This window comes from Callithrix jacchus, chromosome 12, assembly GCF_049354715.1.
Source record: "Callithrix jacchus isolate 240 chromosome 12, calJac240_pri, whole genome shotgun sequence".
Taxonomy (NCBI): domain Eukaryota; kingdom Metazoa; phylum Chordata; class Mammalia; order Primates; family Cebidae; genus Callithrix; species Callithrix jacchus.
In genome coordinates, this window is record NC_133513.1 from 31,545,209 (window position 1) to 31,569,270 (window position 24,062).

General features: G+C 41.8%; 1 protein-coding gene and 1 pseudogene across 19 annotated transcripts in view; both read right to left on the minus strand.

Annotated features, from left to right (window-relative positions):
• The window catches only part of ZNF248 (zinc finger protein 248), an 83,084-nt gene extending 66,985 nt beyond the window's left edge, over positions 1–16,099 (minus strand). For 8 of the 19 annotated variants that reach the window (XM_078345208.1, XM_078345210.1, XM_035267540.3 and 5 more), the window contains exons 1-3: positions 15,198–15,624; positions 14,470–14,565; positions 14,331–14,372 (exon numbers count right to left, since the gene is read on the minus strand). In XM_078345208.1, coding sequence (XP_078201334.1) covers positions 14,331–14,345 — 15 coding nt within the window. In that variant the 5' untranslated portion in view covers positions 14,346–14,372; positions 14,470–14,565; positions 15,198–15,624. Of the gene's footprint in view, positions 1–9,972; positions 10,028–14,330; positions 14,373–14,469; positions 14,566–15,197; positions 15,625–15,784 lie in introns of those variants that run through there. The other 11 variants (XM_078345207.1, XM_078345209.1, XM_017967962.4 and 8 more) reach the window with 6 other exon arrangements.
• A 2,270-nt stretch (positions 16,100–18,369) lies between these two features.
• Positions 18,370–19,010, minus strand: LOC118146078 (large ribosomal subunit protein uL11m pseudogene; annotated as a pseudogene).
• Positions 19,011–24,062: the final 5,052 nt, after the last annotated feature.

Genomic DNA, 24,062 nt, shown 5'->3' on the forward strand with positions numbered 1-24,062 from the left:
TCGATACAACAAGAAGAGCTAACGATCCTGAACATATATGGACCCAATGCAGGAGTACCAAGATACATAAGGCAAGTTCTTAATGACTTACAAAGAGACTTAGACTCCCACACAATAATAGTGGGAGACTTTAACACTCCACTGTCAATATTAGACAGATCAACCAGACAGAAAAGCAACAAGGATATCCAGGGCTTGAACTCAGACCTGGAGCAAGCAAACCTGATAGACATTTACAGAACTCTCCACCCCAAATCCACAGAATACACATTCTTCTCAGCACCACATCACACCTACTCTAAAATTGACCACATAATTGGAAGTAAAGCACTGCTCAACAAATGCAAAACAACTGAAATCATAACAAACAGCCTCTCAGACCATAGTGCAATCAAGTTAGAACTCAGAATACAGAAACCAACCCAGAACCGCACAGCTTCATGGAAACTGAACAACTGGCTCTTGAATGTTGACTGGGTAAACAATGAAATGAAGACAGAAATAAAGAAGTTCTTCGAAACCAATGAGAACGAAGACACAACATGCCAGAACCTCTGGGACACATTTAAAGCAGTCTCTAGAGGAAAGTATATAGCAATAAGTGCCCATATGAGGAGAATGGAGAGATCCAAAATTGACACCCCATCATCAAAATTGAAAGAGCTAGAGGAGCAAGATCAAAAAAACTCAAAACCCAGCAGAAGACAAGAAATAACTAAGATCAGAGCTGAACTGAAGGAGATTGAGACACGAAAAACCCTTCAAAAAATCAATAAATCCAAGAGCTGGTTTTTTGAAAAGATCAACAAAATAGACAGACCGCTAGCCAGATTGATTAAAAAGAAAAGAGAGAACAACCAAATAGATGCAATAAAAAATGATAAAGGGGAAATCACCACAGATTCCACAGAAATTCAAACCATCATCAGAGAATATTATAAACAACTCTATGTACATAAACTAGTAAACCTGGAAGAAATGGATAAATTCCTGGACTCCTGTGTCCTCCCAAGCCTAAACCAGGAGGAAGCTGAAACTATGAATAGACCAATAACAAGGTCAGAAGTCGAGGCAGCAATTAAGAGCCTACCGCTCAAAAAAAGCCCAGGTCCAGACAGATTCACAGCCGAATTCTACCAGACACACAAAGAGGAGCTGGTACCATTCCTTCTAAAACTATTTCAAACAATCCAAAAAGAGGGAAGCCTTCCCAAATCATTTTACAAGACCAACATCATTCTGATACCAAAACCCGGCAGAGACCCAACAAGAAAAGAAAACTTCAGGCCAATATCCAAGATGAACATAGATGCAAAAATCTTCAATAAAATATTGGTAAGCCGATTGCAACAGCAAATCAAAAAACTTATTCATCACAATCAGGTAGGATTCATCCCGGGGATGCAAGGCTGGTTCAACATACACAAGTCTATCAACATAATTCACCACATAAACAGAACCAAAAACAAAAACCACATGATTATCTCAATTGACGCAGAGAAGGCATTTGACAAAATTCAACAGCCCTTTATGCTAAAAACCCTCAATAAACTCGGTATTGATGGAATGTATCTCAAAGTAATAAAAGCTATTTATGACAAACCAACAGCCAATATCATACTGAATGGGCAAAAACTGGAAGCATTCCCTTTGAAATCCGGCACTAGACAAGGATGCCCTCTGTCACCACTCCTATTCAATATAGTACTGGAAGTTCTAGCCACAGCAATCAGGCAAGAAAAAGAAATAAAGGGTATTCAAATAGAAAAGGTGGAAGCCAAATTGTCTCTATTTGCAGACGACATGATAGTATACCTAGAAGACCCCATCGCCTCAGCCCAAAAACTCCTGAAACTGATAAGCAACTTCAGCAAAGTCTCAGGATATAAAATCAATGTGCAAAAATCACAAGCATTCGTCTACACCAATAACAGACTTAAAGAAAGCCAAATCAAGAACGAACTGCCATTCACAATTGCTACAAAAAGAATAAAATACCTTGGAATACAACTCACAAGGAACGTAAGGGACCTCTTCAAGGAGAACTACAAACCACTGCTCAACGAAATCAGAGAGGACACAAACAGATGGAGACACATTCCATGTTCATGGTTAGGAAGAATTAATATTGTGAAAATGGCTATACTGCCCAAAGTAATTTACAGAATCAACGCTATCCCCATCAAGCTACCATTGACTTTCTTCACAGATCTGGAAAAAACCACCATGAACTTCATATGGAACCAAAAGAGAGCCCGCATAGCCAAGTCAATTCTAAGCAAAAAGAACACAGCGGGGGGCATCACACTACCGGATTTCAAATTATACTACAAGGCTACAGTAATCAAAACAGCATGGTACTGGTACCAAAACAGAGATATAGACCAATGGAACAGAACAGAGACACCGGAGGCAACACAACATATCTACAACTATACAATCTTTGATAAACCTGACAAAAACCAGCAATGGGGAAAGGATTCCCTGTTTAACAAATGGTGTTGGGAAAACTGGCTAGCCATGTGCAGAAAGCAGAAACTGGACCCCTTCCTGACACCTTACACTAAAATTCACTCCAGATGGATTAAAGACTTAAACATAAGACCCGGCACAATAAAAACCCTAGAAGGAAATCTAGGCAAAACTATCCAGGACATAGGAGTAGGCAAGGACTTCATGAACAAAACACCAAAAGCATTGGCAACAAAAGACAAAATAGACAAATGGGACCTAATCAAACTCCACAGCTTCTGCACGGCAAAAGAAACAGTCACTAGAGTGAATCGGCAACCAATAGAATGGGAAAAAATTTTTGCAGTTTACCCATCTGACAAAGGGCTGATATCCAGAATTTACAAAGAACTCAAACAGATTTACAGGAAAAAAATAAACAAGCCCATTCAAAAGTGGGCAAAGGATATGAACAGACACTTTACGAAAGAAGACATATATGAGGCCAACAATCATATGAAAAAATGCTCATCGTCACTGGTCATCAGAGAGATGCAAATCAAAACCACACTGAGATACCATCTCACGCCAGTTAGAATGGCGAACATTAAAAAATCTGGAGACAACAGATGCTGGAGAGGATGTGGAGAAAAAGGAACACTTTTACACTGTTGGTGGGAGTGTAAATTAGTTCAACCGTTGTGGAAGACAGTGTGGCGATTCCTCAAGGCCTTAGAAATAGAAATTCCATTGGACCCAGCAATCCCATTACTGGGTATATATCCAAAAGACTATAAATCGTTCTACTATAAGGACACATGTACACGAATGTTCATTGCAGCACTGTTTACAATAGCAAAGACCTGGAATCAACCCAAATGCCCATTGATAATAGACTGGATTGGAAAAATGTGGCACATATACACCATGGAATATTATGCAGCAACCAGAAATGATGAGTTTGTGTCGTTTGTAGGGACATGGATGAATCTGGAGAACATCATCCTCAGCAAACTGACACAAGAACAGAAAATGAAACACCACATATTCTCACTCATAGGCGGGTGATGAAAAATGAGAACACATGGACACAGAAAAAGGAGTACTAAACACTGGGGTCTATTGGGGGGAAAAGGGGAGGGCCAGTGGGAGGGGGAGGTGGGGAGGGATAGACTGGGGAGAAATGCCAAATGTGGGTGAAGGGGAGAAGCAAAGCAAAGCACACTGCCATGTGCATACCTACGCAACTGTCTTGCATGCTCTGCTCATGTACCCCAAAACCTAAAATCCAATAAAAAATTTAAAAAAAAAAGAAAAAGAAAAGAAGGGGCCGGGTGCAGTAGCTGACACCTGTAATCCCAGCACTTTGGGAGGCCAAGGCGAGCGAATAACTCGAGGTCAGGAGTTCGAGATCAGCCTGACCAAGATGGAGAAATCCCATCTCTACTAAAAATACAAAAGAATTAGCCAGACGTGGTGGTACATGGCTGTAATCCCAGCTACTCGGGACGCTGAGGCAGGAGAATCGCCCGAACCCCAGAGGCGGAGGTTGCAGTGAGCCTAGACTGCCCCACTGCACTCAAGCCTGGGCAAGAAGAGTGAAACTCCATCTCAAAAAAAATGAAAAGAAAAGAAGGCTGGGCGCAGTGGCTCCTGCTGGTATCTCAGCACTTTGGGAGACCAAGGCGGGCAGATCACCTGAGATCAGGAGTTCGAGACCACCCTGGCCAAGATGGTGAAACCTATCTCCACGAAAAATACAAATATTAGCCAAGTGTGGTGGTGCAAACCTGTAATCCCAGCTACTCAGGCAGAGGTTGCAGTGAGCCAGGATTGCACCACTGCACTCCAGCCTGGGTGACAGAGCCAGACTCCATCTCAAAAAAGAAAGAAAAGAAACTAAGAGTGTGTGGGCCAGGCACAGTGGCTCAAGCCTGTAATCCCAACTACTTGACTACTTGGGAGGCTGAAGCAGGAGAATTGCCTGAAGCCAAGAGTTAGAGACCAGCCTGGGCAACATAATGAGACCTTGTTTCTAAAAAAAAAAAATGTTAAACTAGACTAGCATGGCGGCATGTGCCTGTAGTCCCGGCTGCTTGGGAGACTGGGGCCAGAGGATTGCTTGAGCCCAGGAGTTTCAGGCTGCAGTTAGCCATGATCATGCCACTGCACCCCAGCCTAGGCGACAAAAAGAGACCCTGCCTTTTTTTTCTTATTATTTTAAAGACAGGCTCTCACTCTGCTGCCTAGGCTGGAGTGCCATGATGGGATCACAGCTCACTGCAGCCTCAACCTCCAGGGTTAAAGTGATCCTCCCACCTCAGCCTCCCAACAGGGTTTACAATGTCCTATTTATTTTAAAACACTGTCTCATTTTGGGAAACTTTAAATTACAATGGATATAGTTAGGTAACAGTGTGGATTACCGTTCATTTTCTTAGGATGATAATTATATTGTGGTTAGGTAAATAAATGTTCTTATGCTGAGGAAATTCATACCAAATTTATTCTGGGGTAAAGTGTTATAATGTGGGTAATTTATTTTTAAATACATTTCCAAATAAAATGTATATGCAGAGGAGCGATAAAGAAAATAAGGTAAAAATGTTAACTGCTGAATCTAGGTAAAAATTATACAAGTGTTCATTTTGTTTGAAAATTTTCACATTAAAAATTAAGGAAAAAAAGCCTCAACTTTCAGAGATACTTATTGATATGTTTACCAAAAAAATTTATCTTGAAATTAATTCAAAATAATCTCAGCAGGAACAGGTGAAAGTAAAAATGAGAAAGGAGTAGCTCTGAGCTGGTAACTGGCAAAGCAGAGAATGGGGAGGTAAATGGGGCTTAATATACTATTTTCTCACTTTTCTGTACGTTTACAATTTTCCAATATAAAAAGCTAAAACAAGAATGGGTATTTCTAGTCTGAAATACATATTTATCCGAACTCCAAAAATATCAGTGAAGAAACATAAAAGATGCAGGGTGCAGTGGCTCAGGCCTGTAATCCCAGAAATCTGGGAGGCCAAGGCGGGTGGATCACCTGAAGTCAGGAGTTTGAGACCAGCCTAGCCAACATGGTAAAACCCATCTCTACTAAAATACGAAAAAAAATTAGCCGGGCATGATGGCACACACCTGCAGTCCCAGCTACTTGGGAGGCTGAGGCAGGAGAATCGCTTGAACCCAGGAGGCAGAGGTTGCAGTGAGTCGAGATCATGCCACTGCACTACATTCAGCTCAGGCTTGTAACTGGAGCACTTTGGGAGTCTGAGATGGGCAGATCACCTCAGCTGAGGAGTACAAGACCAGCCTGGACAGCATAGGGCAACCCTGTCTCTGATAAAAATACAAAAATTAGCTGTTTGTGGTGACCAGCACCTGTAACCCCAGCTACTCAGGAGGCTGAGGCAGGAGAATCACTTGAACTCAGGAGGCAGAGGTTGCAGTGAGCCAAGACCACACCACTGTACTCCAACCTGGGTGACAGAGCCAGACAGACTCCATCTCCCAAAAACAGAAATACTCCTGGGAAGGAGCACCTCAGCTGAAAAAACATTTTGAGTAATTTCTGAAAGATACAGAATGGTAAGATCAAACAGAAGTCAGAGGCTGATCAAGTCTATTTCATGCACAGCCATGAGCTTGGAGATGTTCTGGGTTCTGTCAGGAAACCTGCTACATTTCTTACCTATTATGTTTCCTTACCAATTCACTGACAATCCTTGAATCGGCCTTTCCATTGTGGGAGACAGTAACAGAGGACACATTTCTCAACAGCTGAGTGAATTCACATTACCTACCTGTGCTGATCAAACTAGTTCTTCACTTTTAAGTATGAATGGAAAATAAAGATTTAGCAGATATTTGAGGAAAGCAACAGCATAAAGAATACTCACCAAGATGACTAAAACTGAATGCGAAGAAACCAAATCAATATAAGAAATAGAAATGAAAATGAATTATAATATCTTCAAACATATTTTTAAACATTCCTTTCATAAACCGAGAACATACTGCCATAAGAAGAAGCCATCAGAGAGAAAGAAAAAGTTAGTAAGAAATTAAAAACAGGCCAGACATGGTAGCTCACACCTATAATCCCAGCACTTTGGGAGGCTAAGGCAGGAGGATCACCTGAGTGTAGGAATTTGAGGCTGCAGTGAGCTATGTCTGACTGCTATACCCTGTCAGCCTGGATAGAGTGAGATCTTGTCTCTAAAGAAAAAAAAAAATTAAAAACATGGTGAAATTGTACAATTTTCACAAATTGTGAAAAAAAATTTTAAATTTCAAAGGATCTTTAAGGAAGTTTTAGAAATAGAATGAACATGGAAGATAACACAAAAGAAAAAGAAAAAGAAAGAAGTTCAGGGCAAGGCACAGTGGCTCATGCCTGTAATCCCAGCTCTTTGGGAAGCCAAAAACAGGAGAGCACTTGAGGCCAAGAGTTTGAAACCTGCCTGAGCAACACAGCAAGACCTGTCTCTACAAAAAAGTTTTTAAAATTACTTGGGCACAGTGATATGCACTGGTGGTCCTAGTTACTCAGGAGGCGAAGGCAGGAGAATCACTTGAGCCCAAGAGTTTGAGGCTTCAGTGAAGTATGATCATGCCACCATACTCTAGCCTAGACAACAGAACAAGACTCTCTCTCTAGAAAAAGTAAAAATTGAAGAAGTTCAGAAACGGGCTAGGAATGGTGGCTCACGCTTGTAATCCCAGCACTTTGGGAGGCCAAGGTAGGCAAATCACCTGAGGTCAGGAATTCGAGACCAGTCTGACCAACATGCAGTAATGTCATCTCTACTAAAAATACAAAATTAGCTGGGCATGGTGGCGCATGCCTGTAATCCCGGCTACTCGGGAGGCTGAAGCAGGAGAATTGCTTGAACCCGGAAGGCAGAGGTTGCAGTGAGCTGAGATTGCACCATTGCACTCCAGCCTGGGAAACAAGAGTGAAAGTCCATCTCAAAAAAAAAGTTTAGAAACATAGATGATAGATTGTGGAAATGTAATATCATTTCAGAAGAAATTCCAGAGGGAAAAAAGGGCTTTAAAAAATAATAATAATAGTAACCAAAAAAGAATAATAACAATTTAACTACATATATACCAAAATATCTCTGAGCAGTAGAAATACTTCAAAATACCAATAACAAGGAAACAAAACCAAAAACAATGGCCCAAGGATTGCAAATCAATACAAATATCAGAATCTGCCTTTGCATCTGGAGCACCAAGTGAGACAGCAACAGAGGAAAAGCCATGATGTCTGGGCAGGAATCTGGACAAGCCTTCTATAGGAGAAGTCTCATTCATGAAATAAGCCCAAAGACACTGAGACAGCCCAAGCCCTAGGGAGTAGACCACCCTTACACTCCATCAAAACAAAAAAAAAAAAATCCTTTTTTTTTTTTTTAAGAAATTCTAAAAGTGGAACATACGGCGTGCAGGTTAACAGTGGTCAACGATTGTAAGACATCAGGATAAACTGCTTCTGTAAAGGTTAGCAGATGACTGTGGGAGTTTAAATATATTTTAAAATTGTAAAAGAAACATTCTTACATAGCTCAGAACACAAGTCAGGTGGGCCTATGTTCATTTTAAAGGATTCAAGAATGTGTAAAGCACATTTTCATGTCTGATTATAGCTAAAGCTAAAATATCATATGAGCAGCTACACAGCAAGACACTAAAGTTCACCAATAAGCAAGCTGAAATAAGTTAACACTATAAGCAATGGCTAAGAAAGCACTTCAGGCTGGTTTTCTTCTACCTAAAATGTCCATCTAGGAAAGCCTAAAACTCCTTGGATACTAAATAACCATCACATTACAAGCCAGCAATTTAAACCATACCAACTCTCTTTGAACAGAGTTTGCAATTCAACAAGATTTAGTAAGAGAGAACAGTCATAAATAGTTGCTAAATGAATGAATGACCAGATTAAGAAAGAGACAAAAAAATGCTAAATTCAGGGAAAGGAAAGATATCTGCTATAAAAAACAGCAGAGTCAATCAAAAAATATCTTATCCTTAAAATAAGTATCTTGATGAAATTCCTATCAAAATCCCAACAAGGATTTTTATAAGCAGACAAGCTAATTCTAAAACATATATAATAAGGCACGGGCCCTAAAAATAGCTAAAGCCGGGCGTAGCGGCTCCTGCCTATAATCTCAGCAATTTGGGAGGCTGAGGTGGGCAGATCACAAGGTCAGAAGATTGAACCATCCTGGCCAAAATGGTGAAGCGCCATCTCTACTAAAATACAAAAATTAGCTGGGCACGGTAATACACGCCTGTAGTCCCAGCCCCTTGAGAAGCTGAGGCAGGGGAATCACATGAACCCGGGAAGTGGAGATTGCAGTGAGCTGAGATCAGAGTGAGACGCCATCTCCAAAAAAGAAAAAGAATAGCTAAAGCAACTATGAAGTTTATTCTTCTGGAATAAAGGAATCACTGTGTTCAATATTAAGGCTTACTATATGATCACAGTCATCAAGACAGCAGAGGCATAGATAATACACCAACAGAACACAGAAGATAACTCAGAAATAGGACCACACAAATATACTGAAGTGATTCCTGACAAAGGTACAAAAGCAGTCCAATGGAATTTTCACAAATCTGTTGAAAACAATTTTTAACAAATGGCACTGCAAGCAATTGTACATCCATAGGCAAAAACTGAGCCTCAATGTAAACCTCATACCTCACACAGAATTAACTCTAAATAGATGAAGTACTTAAACATAACATATAAAACTATATAATTTGTAGAAAAAAATAAGAGAAAATCTTTGAGACATAGGGCTAAGCAAGAATTCTTAAGATTTGATAACAAAAGCATCAGCCATAGCAAAATATTGACAAACTGGACCTTATCAAAGTGAAAAACTTTTCCTCTGTGAAACACCCTGGAAAGATGAAAAGCTAAGCTACAGACATGGAGAAAATATTTGCAAACCACATATCTGACAAAGGATTACTATCTAGAAAATTTAAAAAACTATTAAAACTCAATATATTAAAAACAATCCAATTAGAAAATAGTAATATGGAAAACCAGAAATATGCCACTCCAGAATACGAAGAATTGTTGAGCTGAAGGCAAGTAAGAGACAGACACAAGAAAGCTCTCTATCCTCGATTTGCCTAAAAGTAGACCATCCATTTACAAAGATAAAAGTATCCTGCCTCCCCTTCTGTCAAGGAGAACAAAGGTTAACAACTGAAGACAACTTGAGACCTGATGGTCCTGGAGAGGGTACCAGAGAAATCTACATTAACCAGCTTCACAAACTAGCCCGTATCTGCCATTTATTTGCTCCCCTCAAGTTGTCACCCCTACAGATTCCAATTCCCTTTCCTTTATCTTAACACTTCTCTAAAAATTTCCTTTCTTTGATGAAGATGCTATATAAGATGAAATTCAAAGCCACCTTTTTGGGAACTACTCATTCTCTGGGTGTCCCCCATGTACAGATGAAATAGACTTTTTAATAAACTTACTGTTTTTCTCTTCTTAATCTATGTCTTGTTACAGGGGTTCATTCCAACTAAGAACCTATGGAGGTTCAAAAAAAAATTACTATTCTTCCCATACAGTTCAAAGGCACAAAGAACTATTTCAATAAAGATAAATTAGAGGCAGATAATGCACCCATGAAAGGACTGTCGTGCAAATTAACAACACAAAGAATCACTATAGGCCAGGTGCAGTGGCTCACACCTGTAATCCCAGCACTCTGGGAGGCCAAGGCAGGCATATCATGAGCTCAAGAGATCAAAACCATCCTGGCCAACATGGTGAAACACCATCTCTATTAAAAATACAAAAATTAGCTGGGCATCGTAGTGCACGCCTGTAGTCTCAGCTACTCAGGAGGCTGAGACAGAAGAATCACTAGAACCCAGGACAGAGAGGTTGCAGTGTGCGGAGATAGCACCACTGCACTCCAGCCTGGCAACAGAGCAAGACTCTTATCTCAAAAAACAAAAAAAGAAATATCACTATATACCCATCAGAATGACCAAAAAAAAAAAAAAAAAACAGTGCTAAGTGCTAACACCAAGTGATAGCCAGAATAAACTGGATCGTGCATTCAGCAGCCAGTGGAAATATAAATTGGCATGTTCAAAGCAGTTTTATTTTTCATAGCTCAAAATTGGAAATTAACCCAGATGTCCTTCAACAGGTGAATGGTTAAACTGTGGTATATCTGGCCAGGCACGGTGGCTCACGCCTGCTATCCCAGCACTTTAGGAGGCTGAGGCAGGGAGATCACCTGAGGTCAGGAGTTCAAGACCAGCCTGACCAACATGGAGAAACCACATCTTTAATAAAAATAGAAAATTAGCCAGGTGTAGTGGCACATGCCTGTAATCTCAGCTACTCAGGAGGCTTAGGCAGAAGAATCACTTGAAACCAGGAGGTGGAGGTTGCAATGAGCGGAGACCATGCCACTGCACTCCAGCCTGGACAACGAGAGAAACTCTGTCTCAAAAAAAAAAAAAACAAAAACAAAACACTGTGGTATATCCATACCAGGGACTACTACTTAATAACAAATAGGAATGAACGACTGACACACATACACCTGGATGAATCACCAGGGAACTGTACTAAGTGAAAAAAACTAATCCCAAAAGGTTAATGTTGTATGATGGTTTTCTGTAGCATTCTTGAAAGGACAGAAACAGATTAGTAGGTTGCTGGTGTTTGGGGCGGAAGCTGTAGGGGTTGGCTGGGGTTGGGGAATGACAGGGCCAGGATGAAGGTAGGTGTGACTATAAAAAGGGCAACAGAAAGCCGGGCACGGTAGCTCATGCTGTAATCCCAGTACTTTGGGAGGCTGAGGCATGAGGATCACAAGGTCAGGAGTTCAAGACCAACCTGAATATGGTGAAACCCCGTCTCTAAAAATAGAAAAATTAGCCAGGTATGGTGGAGCCTGCCTATAATCCCAGCTACTCAGGAGGCTGAAGCAGAACTGCTTGAACCCAGAAGGCAGCGGTGGCAGTGAGCCAAGATCATGCCACTGCACTCCAGCCTGGGTGACAGAGTGAGACCCCATCTCAAAAAATGTATGTAATATTTATGTATTATATATATTTATAGATGTAATATATATATTTCATATAGAAACCCATGAAGTGGGAAGGACTTTCTAACTATGTCTCCAAATGCTATAAGTCAGTCCAAAACCATAAAGATTAATAAACTAGACAACAAAAATAACCCAATATTTCTGCATAGGGAAAAATACCATGAACAATTATCAAAAGATAAATGATATACCAAAAAATAATGGCTTGCAACTCACATAATACAAAGGGGTAAAAGACACTAGGGGGAAAAAAGACCAGAAAACCCAAGAGAAAAATAGGCAAAAGATGTAACAGTTAAGTTCACGGCCGGGCACGGTGGCTCACACCTATAATCCTAGCACTTTGGAAGGCTGAAGTGGGCGGATCACGAGGTCAAGAGATCAAGACCATGCTGGTCAACATGGTGAAACCCCATCTCCACTGAAAAATACAAAAATTAGCTAGGCATGGTGGCACACACCTGTGGTCCCAGCTACTTGGGAGGCTGAAGCAGGAGAACTGCTTGGACCCAGAAGGTGGAGGTTGCAGTGGGCCAAGTTGCACCACTGTACTCCAGCCTGGCGCCTGGTGACAGAGCAAGACTCAGTCTCAAAAAAAAAAAAAAAAAAAAGTTAAGTTCACAGAAAAATAAATACAAGCCACCCTTAGAAACATGGAAAGGTATTTCACCTATCTGTTGCCCAAAATCCGAAAGTTGAACCACATATTCTATGGGAGAAGCTGTGAAGAAATAAGCATTCCCATGCGTTGCCAATGGACAAACAGAATAATACTATCTCTAGGACAGGTGTTCTCACTAAGCTGATCAAGTTCTGGGAATTCATCTAACATATAAACATATATACACAAAATTATAAATGTACAAGGTTATTCATTACAACATGGTTTGTCACAGCAAATGGTTGGAAGTACTTTAATAAACCATAGACACCTGCACTTGAATTACTATGCAATTGTGACATAGAGAAAAATGCCATTCATGTTCTGTCATAGAAATATCTGGAACATGCTGTTAAGTGAAAAAGGAATAACGGAAAATAGTGTATATGTCGAACATCAGAATCAGCTTAAGCTGGAGGTTTATCAGAACTTCCGAATAAGGACCCCATCCATGTCAACTAAATCAGAATCTGCATGTTAACAAGATGCCAGGGATGCACAATTGCATCTAAGTTTGATAAGCCCTAGAGATAACAGATTCCTTTTTAAGTAAAGGGAGAAAGGAAATAACAATATACATATATATTTTCTTTAAACTGGATAAAGAAACACTGGCAAAGTATATGAGAAACTAGAAAAAAAAATAAACATCTATGGTAGAATGACCAATGGACAAACAGAATAATACTATCCATTCCAGTATGTCTGGGACTGTCCCAATATAGGCCAGTTGTCTTGGCATAATTATTTATAGACCCTCTTTCACTCTCAGTGAAAATGTCTCAGTTTGGATGATAAATAAATGTCACCCTACCTAGAGAAACTGCATGAACAGACAAAGGGAGTGTGACTATTTATGTACATCTTTTGTGTCACTTACTTTTTTAAAACATGTAAATATATTATTAATTCAAAAGCACTTTATTAAGGGGAAAAAAACCATGAAACCAGTCAGGAAAAACAGACCAAGAAGAGCCATAGGCTAAGGATGGAAACCCATGGATAAGGAATGCCTGGAGCAAAAAGAAAAGATGCCTTCATGAGGACTAGGGAGGAAATCAAAGTTAGGAAAGGACAGCTCAGAGGATGGCATTATAGACACCAACAGAGGAGACTCTCCAAACAAATACCATGGTTAACAATATATGCAGCAGCCCAGGCAAGTAACACAAAGGCAAAAACATCCACTGGTCCACTGGCCTTGACTATGATTTGGTGGCCTTTGCCAGAAGTGATTCAGGTGAGTTTAGGTGAGGGGGCAAGGTTGCATTTATCAGATTGAAACACAGATAACAAACCCAGAAAACAAGTCAGAACTGTCAGTGATTCAACCTAGAAATAAGAACAAGCTGAGACAAACACTTAGAGAAAACTATTTTGAGGACATGTAGCCTGTCCATTCCTCCACATCGTCAGGTTTTTATTCTTGAATCAAGCAGGACCATCAGAAAGGTGGCTACTCAAACCTCAGCATTCCATCTCCTGAAAAGCATATGCACTGAGTTCTGCTTTGGAACTATGTTCTTTGTTTCTACCAAGAAATACTTACAGACAATTTATTGCATTTACTTCAGAACTGTCATGAGAACAATCAGTGATAACATTACAATAACTTGGGTAATTCTGTAAAATTAGAAATCCTGCATCTGGCCAGGCGCAATGCTTCACTGTGTAATCCCAGCACTTTGGGAGGCTGAGACAGGCTGATCACTAGGTCAGGAGATCTAGACCAGCCTGGCCAACACGGTGAAACCCTGTCTACTAAAAATACAAAAATCAGTTAGGCATGGTGGCATGTGCCTGTAGTCCCAGCTACTCGGGAGGCTGGCACAAAAGGAGTCATTTGAACCTGGGAGGCAGGGGTTGCAGTGAGCAGAGATGTCACTGCACTCCAGCCTAGCAACAGAGCAAGACTCCGTCTCAAAAAAAAAAAATCCTGCATCTAATCTGCCAGCTGCACTACTTTGGATTTGCTATTCTAATTTCAACTCCCTTAATGTCAATTTCTGCCTATTTCTCCATTTTCAAAACATAAATCCTTATAAAGTTCAGAAAATTCATTTTTAAACAAACTGGGAATAAAGAAACAAAAATCTCACCTGGAATTTGTTCATTTTCTGCTCTTAGTGGAGGAGGGAGAGCTGAAGGAGAAGAAAGGAAGAAATGTCAGGAGAGCTTTGGCGGCCTTGCAGTTCGAAGATTCACCTGCCTATACAGCTCCACACACAAGATACTTACGTGTCCATGTGGCTCCGATATATGCTGAGCTCAGACATGACACTTTTCATTGAGTGAATGTAAACATTTCTTATTGATTTATTACCAATTTAGGTTCTGTGACACAGAAAAATTAAAAACATGAAAAGATGAGTTTAACAAGTAACAGTAATCTAAAGGAAGAAACACTATCAATTTGTCAAAATTCCTTGTAGGGAAAAAAAAACCTCAGGCCATATTGTTTATCTGTTTACCTGTTAACACCATTAATCCCCTGAGGTCAGATAATGCAAAAAAAAAAAACCTCTAAAAAAGGGACAGAGTGTTTAAGGCAAGACAAACTTTTAAAAAATGTTTGTTCTAACTTGCTAACAATTCCTCAAAAGGATCTTTTAATGAGAAACTGTGCTATAGAGGTAACAAAATGGGCAGCAGTGGCCCGGGAAACTGCAGACTTGACTTCTAAACTCGGTTGTGCCTCTAACAGATGACAAGATCTGAACTAGTCACCTCCTCAAATTCAATTTTGTTTTTCCATCTTTCAAATAAGGTCAAAACAGATAACCCAGGTAGGACCCGCCTGCACTACCATCCTGCGAGAAGAGGAAGCTCAGTAGCTCATCAGGACATCCCGGGTGTTCGCAGAGGGGTGATGACAGCATTTCCTTTGCTGTGGCCATGAGCCTTTCACCCATCCCTGCCCTCAGACTCTCCAGAGGTGACGCTCCCACCCCTCAGCTCCAGCTCACCTCTCTTCTTAAACTTGTCCCAGACCTTCCACCGGCACACAGACTCCGACGGCTTCAGGATACTGCGCCATGATTATACATAAAACATAAATCAACGCGCAACGTATAAATAATAACTTGGGATACGGGGACGATCAGAGCCAAAAGGGGCCCTGGTGGGCAGCTAGGCCAGCTCTTTCGCTCCTGCACTCCACCGGCAGGGAGGCCCTGGGGCCGGTGCAGGCGCCGTCTCCCCCGGACTCTCCCCGGGAACGCACACCCAGCATTTACAGCACCTAAACAATGCAAGTGCTCAAAACAACCTGAGGCGGCAAGTATTCCTGATATCCGTAATCTACAGAGAGGAAAAACGAGTCTCCCGTGGGTAATTGTGTCTGACTAATTCATTTGTCGCGGACCTGGCGCTGCCACTCTCCCCTGCAGCCCCGCCCCCTCCCCGCCGGCCCAGCGCACAAAAAGCGCACACGCACACGCCACAACGTCATGCGCACGCCCACGGCAAACGTCACACACGCTACGCACGCGCGCGCTGTTCTCTACCCCGCAGCCAGTTCCCTCCCCACCCGCGGCCACAGGACTGTGCTTACACGCCAGGTGCAGGAACTGGACACGTATGGACCCCGCGAGCCCGGGCACTCGCGTTCTCACGCCGTATCTGGACCCTTCGGACAGAGCAACTCCGCAGACACTGCAGGCTTTGGGGTCCCCACCTACCGCCGAATTCTCGCCACCGCCCGCCCCGCCTTCCGGGTAGCGCGGGGACACTCTAGCCCCTCGCCCAGTCCTCCGGGGCTCACCCGCCGCTTCCTCGCCGCGTGGACCCAGAGGCGAGGGATTTGTTTCCCACGAGGGACTGGAGGCCGGGGAAGGACGCGCGGGGCGGTTAGGTGGGGGTTGGGGGTGGAGGCGGGGATGCACATGCGCAGAGGGAGTGGCGCGGCCGCAGAGTGCCGGAGTTGGGCTACTGGCTGCTGGGCTTGGAAGAGTGCTACCTTTCTTAAGCGAAGTGTCGGGACGATGCCTACCTGTTTTGGCCGCACCACTCAGTTGTAAAATGAGGCTAATTATCGTGCCTAGCTAGTTAGCAGGGTTTTATGAGAATTAAAGGCGCTTTACGTTGTAAAAGCACTTAAACCGGTGTCTGACACAGAAATTGTTCAGTATATTTCTCAAGATTCCTCATTATATATATCATGCCGCTCATCATAAACAAGGCTCTCCTACAAAACAGCCTTGTTTAGTGGGTTGGGAGATTACTGTCTCAGTTACCCACTCCTGCCTGGAACCAGGATTCCAGCAGTTCCTCAGAGGTTGTGGATCAAACCAATGTGCCTGAGACACACGCCAAGAGAAGGAAAGATGTGCTTTCATTCGTTTATGAACATGCATGTTAACATTTAAGTGAAAGACTGGAAGAGAAAATTAATATCTCTGACCAGTATGGTTATTCTCTGGAATAAGGAAAAACACAAGCTAATAATTAAAGAGCCAAACATAAAATTTTTTATATGATTTTAAAAAACCATGCGTGGTGGCTTTCACCTGTAATCCGAGGACTTTGGGAGGCTGAGGTGGACAGATTACAAAGTCAAGAGATGGAGACCATCCTGGCCAACATGGTGAAACCCTATCTCTACTAAAAATACAAAAATTAGCTGGGCATGGTGGCCTATGCCTGTAATCCCAGCTACTCTGGAGGCTGAGGCAGAAGAATCACTTGAACCCAGGAGGCGGAGGTTGCAGTGAGCTGAGAGCACTTCACTCCAGCCAGGCCACAGAGCAAGACTCTCCGTCTCACAAAAAATAAAAGCGTTTGAGTAACAAATTTGAAGAGAAAACACGCTCTCATCTCCCAAATCAACCATACTTTACCCAGAACCACAAATACGTTCTTTTATGTGCACATCTGGCATTTTCAGCACTCTATGGGTGTGTCAAAACTTTTTGTTAAAAAATCATGAACTCTTTGGTCATGGTCCATTTTTTAAACTTTTCATTTGCTCATAATTTCAGATTTACAGAAGAGTTGCAAAGATAGTTGCCGTATGCCTTTCACCCAGATTCTACTAGGTTAGTATTTTACATAACCACGGTATATTTACCAAAACTAAGAAAATAACATAGGTACAAGTACTATTAACTGAACTGCAGAGTTTATTCAGATTTCAGCAGTTGTTCCACTAATGCTGTTTTTCTGTTCTAGCATCCAATCCAGGATATCAATTACATTTACTTATCATGTCTTAGTCTTGACCAGTTTGTAATCATTTCTTGGTCTTAGGTTGTCTTTCGTGACCTTGATATGGAGATGAAAACATGCCCTCTTGACTTCAGTCCACAGGTATGAGCCACCACGCTCAGCCTATAGTTTAACTTCTGGCCAGCAGGCAAGAAGAATCCAGTAAGGCAATAACATTCTCCTGATGAGATTGAGGTTGTGCATTTTTAGGAAGCACACCACAAACAGATTGTGGCTTTCCCATAGTGTGATATCAGGTGGCATGATAACATGATTTTTTTACTGGTTAATTGACCATGATCACATGTATTAACTTAAATTTGTCCTGAGGCTGCCTCCCTACCTTTAGTGTCTATGTAAAGAACTACAACCTACCTTGGTATGTAAACAAAGCCTAACTTAGGAGTATACTTTTATAACAAATAGCTGAGTCAGCCAGTTACAGGCTGGCAACTAATCAGACCATTTCCAAATAAGGCCAAAGTTGAGCTATAACCAGTCAAACTGTTTCTGTAGAGCACTTCTGTTTTCTATCTATAAATATTCCCTGCCCACTTTATAGAGTTCTCTGAAACACTTCTGGTTCTGACTATTGTCTGACTCAGGAATCTTTCTTTGCTGAAATGAAGTCTGCCAAACTTAATTTTCTAAAAATTTGTCTTTTAACACTTGGTAAAGGTGGTGTCTGATAGGTTTCTCCCTATTTTTCCTTGTCCAGTCTATACATAGAAGTGGGTCCGTAAGTCCAGCCCATACTCAAGGGGAAAGAAAATAAGCTCTGTTTTAAATTTGTGGTTATATTTGGCAGGGGTGGGGGTGGTGAGAAAGTATCTTTAGTCAGGCCTGATGCCTTGATACAGCTAGATGTACAAAGACATATCATTCAAAGGCATGAAAACAATCATCACATTGGTGTAACCTCCCTTCCTCCCCTTGGACACAGCCTTTGCATCTGGCCCCCTTCCCAGCTGTTTCCTTTGAAATCTGGAAGTTATGGGGCAAGGATCACTTCTTGGCATCTTCTTCCTGGGTGGTCAAATCTGCCTCCTTCTGAGCAGCCAGGGAGATGGCTTCTTCCTTCTGGAAAGCTGCAAGCTCTTCTGAACTGAGGTCCTTTGCCATGCGAATGTGAATGCCCAGGGAATGGGCAGACCTGATGATGGACTGGACAACAGAAGACGGGTACGTCCTGCAGGGCAAATGCCTCATCCTGAGCTTTGATGGCGGCAATCTCATACACATGCTTCAAGGTCACCAGGCCTGCCACCTCTTTTCCTGTCTGCCAAGGCCCCCTTTTCAGTCCCAGCTGCTGCCTTCAGGATGTAGGAGTCTTGATGTCAAATGTCCTGTCAGGCTTTACAAAAATCTTGGTAAGTGGAGGAATGCTTTCCTTGATGTCCTTTGACCTCTCAATGAACTCCTTGCAAAACTGGTTGATGGAAACGCCTTGCTGACCCAGCACTGGGCTTAGTGGGGGCCCCCAGCATGGCCTGGCCTGCTGCCAGTATGATGGTCCCAATCACACTTTGGGCCTCGAGCTTCCTGAGGTCCCCGGTGACCCAGCCCGTCAACATGATGTGGGACTGCCGGCTTTAGTTCACCTCAGGGCAGCAGCAAGTGCAAGGCTGTGGTTATATTTATTTATTTATTTATTTATTTATTTATTTTTTAAGATGGGGGTTTCACCATGTTGGCCAGGATGGTCTCGATCTCTTGACCTCGTGATCTGCCAGCCTCAGCTTCCCAAAGTGCTGGGATTACAGGCGTGAGCCACCGCGCCCAGCCTTACATTTCTTAATTACCACACTGATTAGTAAATTCAGGAAGAGATTCTTTGAGACTATGCAAATACCTGCAAATACTCTTGTTTCTATTTTTCCACTAATTTTAGATATCATTCGTGGATCCTGGCAGCAGCCATTATTACTGTGGTGTTCCAAATGGCTATTTCCTTTGTGAACCCCAAAAACTTGAGACAGGTCTCAGTTAATTTAGAAAGTTTGTTTTGCCAAGGTTGAGGATGCACACCTGTAACACAGCCTCAGAAGGTCCTGATGTGTGCCCAAGATGGTCAGAGCATAGCTTGGTTTTAAACATTTTAGGGAGCCATGAGACATCAATCAACATTGTAAAATGAACATTGATTGTGTCTAAAAAGGCGACGAAAGTGGGACAACTGGAAGCAGAGAGGGTGCTTTCAGGTTAAAGTAGGTGAAAAACAAATGGCCGAATTATTTTAAGATTCTGATTAGCCTTTCCAAAGGAGGGAATCTGATATGCATTTATCCCATTCCAGCAGAGGGATGACTTTGAATAGAACGGGAGACAGATTTGTCCTAAGCAGTTCCCAGCTTGAGTTTTCCCTTTAGCTTAGTGATTTTGGGGGCCGAAGATATTTTCCTTTCATACCTGTTTCACTTGTTACTTCTGTATTTATTAGTTAGAACTTCTGTAATTATTAGAATTCTTCGCTAAGGGAGAATTTTCATTTACCACATTTATTTGATATTTATTTACATCAGTATGGACTTAACGGATATTTATTTTGCCCTTAACCATTGTCACATAACCCTCTTTTTCACCCCAACTCCTGGCACCCATTAAGCTCTTCTCTGTTTTATAAATTTACCTTTCTCAGAATGTCAAATAAATTGAATTATATAATATATAGCTTCTGGATTTGGCTTCTTTTATTTACCTAATTCTGTTAAAATTCATTCATGTTGTTGGTCTTTTAATTAGGTCAGTTACTTTTTCTTCATGCTTTTCATTTCATCCAATATTATATTATTACATCGCTCAAATTGTCCCTGGTGGCATTGAAAGCTATCATAGATTAGCTTTTGGATACTTTTAGCATATCCTTTTCATTTTTAAAAACACTTCCTTACTTTCTTTTTTGTTTTTGTTGTTTTGTTTTTTGAGACAGAGTCTCACTCTGTCACCCAGGCTGGGGTGCAGTGGTGCAATCTCTACTCACTGTCACCTCTGCCTCCTGGGTTCAAGTGATTCTCCTGCCCCAGCATCCTGAGTCGCTGGGACTACAGGCACACACCACCACACCCAGCTAATTTTTGTATTTTTAGTAGAGATGTGATTTCACCTTGTTGGCCAGGATGGTCTTGATGTCTTGATTTCATGATCCGCCTGCCTCGGCCTCCCATTGTTCTGGGATTACAGGCGTGAGCCACCGAGCCCGGCCTAATTTTGTACTTTTAGTAGAGACGGGTTTTCTCTATGTTGGCCAGGCTGGTCTCCAACTCCTGACCTCAAGTGATCCACTCACCTCGGCCTCACAAAGTGCTGGGATTACAGGTGTGAGCCACTGCCCCTGGCCGAGTCAGCTGTATTTTTTTTTTTTTTTTTTTTTTTTTGAGACAGAGTCTCACACTCTTCCCCAAGCTGGAGTGCAATGGCCTGTGCTCTCAGTTCACTGCAACCTCCGCCTCCTGGGTTCATGTAATTCTCCTGCCACAACCTCCCAAGCAGCTGGGATTACAGGCATGCACCACCATGCCCAGCTAATTTTTTGTATTTTTAGTGGAGATGAGGTTTCATTATGTTGGCCAGACCGGTCTTGAACTCCTGACCTTGTGATCCACCCACCTCGACCTCCCAAAGTGCTGGAATTACAGGTGTGAGCCACCATGTACGGCCCCATCAGCCGCATTTTCAAGGAGCCCAGGTACATTTTATCAGAGAGATTCAAAATCTGAGCTCTAGGTGTGCTCATTGCTATGAGAGTGTGTTTCTAGGGACTCTCAGCAGACAGACCTAAGAGATAAATGTGTTTACTAATCCCTGTATGCAATCCATATTACTAAGACTATGTTTCTGTATCTCTGTATATATTAAAGTTAATCTTACACCACATTGATACCTCTCTTTTTTTTTTTTTTTTTTTTTGAGACAGAGTCTTCCTCTGTCTCCAGGCACCAGGCTGGAGTGCAGTGGCAAAATCTCGGCCCACCACAATCTCCTCCCCAGCTCAAGCCATTATCCTGCCTCAGCCTCCCGAGTAGCTGGAACTACAGGCACGTACCACCACACCCAGCTAATTTTTATATTTTAGTAGAGGCGGGGTTTCACCATGTTGGCCAGGATAGTCTTGCTCTCTTGACCTCATGATCTGCTTGCCTCAGCCTCCCAAAGTGCTGGGATTACAGGTTTGAGCCACTGCACCCCGCCCACATTGATATGTCTTACCCAGGGTTTATTCTAGCTGTCTCATCCACTGCTGTTATTTTCACTTATTACTTAAATGCTGAAATGCTGGTATACATATGGTTTTGAAAGCTAACTCCTGTGAGAATTTACCAGCTAGGCTACAGTATTTATGTACAGTTCTTTTTGTTGTCAGTCTTACGGCATCCACTCAAAACATTGTTTTTACAAAGTTGAGCTCCTTTTCCCCCACTCTTTCTAGACTATGTGATACATACGTCTGTGAAATAGAGTCACAGTAGGCATTGCATCCATACCTTCTTTGATCATTTTAATTCACTCGTGGTGATGTACAATTATATGGATGGTTTTGGGTTTGCTTTTTATTTAGAAATGGAGTCTTGCTCTGTTGCCCAGGCTGCAAAGGGGTGGCACAATTATAGCTAACTGCAGCTTCAAACTCCTAGGGTCAAACCATCCTTTCACATCAGCTTTCTGAGTATTTGGGAGCATGAGTGTGAGCCACCAGGCCCAGCTCAATTCTGTGGGTTTGACAAATGCAGAGTGCACTATCCATCAAAACAGTTCCATCCACAGGAATTCCATCAGCATGAAAATTCCCTGGGCAATCTATTGTTACTCAGCTCTTCCTTTCTCCCCTAGCTTCTGGCATCCACTGATTTGTTCTCTGTTCCATAATTTTGCCTTTATCGCAATGTCAGAAATTGTAGTGATGTCCAGGTTCAGGGTCTGACTTCTTGGACTTAGCGAAAGTCATTTAAGATATATTCCTATTGTGGTGTGAGCCTTACTTTTTTTGTTTGTTTTTGTTTGTTTGTTTGTTTGAGACCGTCTTGTTCTGTATCCCAGGCTGGAGTGCAGGGGTACAATCCCGGCTCACTGCAACCCCCACCTCCCAGGTTCAAGTGATTATCGTGTTTTAGCCTCCAGAGTATCTGGGACTACAGGCATGTGCAGGCATGCTCAGTTAATTTTTGGCCTCCCAAGGTGCTGGGATCACAGGTAGGAGCCACCACACCCGGCGGAGGCATTAGGTTCTTGAGAAATACTAAGTTGTTGAGAAATGTTAAGTTTATGAATATTGATGAATGCTAAGTACATGATAGAATATATTGTTTGCTAAAAAGAATGATGGCAAAGAAAACCTAGCCAGCCCTTCCCCTCCAATAACCCCTGCCCCAGCCAAGTAGAAAACTACTAGGACATTCGAAGTGGCAAGACAATGTATAAATAAATGCATAAATATCATACACCGATTAAAACAATTCTTGAAGATATCTGACCTTGCCCCCATGGCTCCCTCATGGAGAATACTTTTTAGTTTGTCTGTGGTCAGTGGTAAGCGGGCACCAGCTGCCTACTTGGCATATTATGGGTTATGAGAAAATACCAAATATCTGTTTGTTAATGATCACCTGTTCAGAGAGAATAAATTCATGGGTCGGAGGCTACTGGGAGCCTTCAGCTTGGAATACTGTCAGCCCCTGAGGCTTTCAGTTCAGAAAGCTGCTGGACCCCTGGATAGACCCACTTTACTGTTCTATCTGGGTGTCTGCCTATCATTTCTTTCAGCACCACCTGGGTAGGGGTTTCTACAGCTGACCTGGCTCTCAGTATTAGGTCATTCATTTTTACTGTTGAGTAGTATTCCATTTATAGATGTTCCATGGTTCGTTTTTCTACTCACCTGTTGAAAGACATCTGAATTGCTATCTGTTCTGGTAACTATGAATATATATGCTCTAAACATTTCCGTTGTCTTGAACTCCCAACCTCAGGTGATCCGCCCACTTTGGCCTCCCAAAGTGCTGACATAATGTTACGATGGATTTAAGCTATGAAGCCTCAAAACATCACAAAATAAGCATGATGGTCTCAGACTTCAGAAAACTGCCTAATTAATATTATGCTATAGTGGAAATGTTTAGATTGAATTCATCTGTGAAGCATTCAAATCAAAGCTAAAAATCTACATGTGAAATGCTAATGACAAGCCTGAGAAGGTTAAACTGTGAATCTTCATTTTTATCATTGCTCTAACTTTAGATATTGGATCAATGTATTTTGGTAGTATTGAAAATGGTATCTGAGGAACCACACTAATACCATCAACTATCAGTCTCCCCACAGCTTCAATCACTCTCATTATTCTAATCCTACTCCTACTTAATGTAAATACTAAATTTTAAGTCACGAGCTTTACATCAAAAGCAGCATTTCACAAATGCACTTTTAAGGCATAATAAAGGTTAACATTCTAGTCAGTATAAACACATCCCATAATGCAAGTAATAGATAATCCAGAGATGCGGACTTTATTGCTATATGGGAGTTACATTTAAATTTGAGGGCATTTTTATATTAGAAAAATACAGACCTAGAAAGTTTGGCATATTCATTGTTATCTTTAATATTTTTTTCTAGAAAACAGGTGACATTTG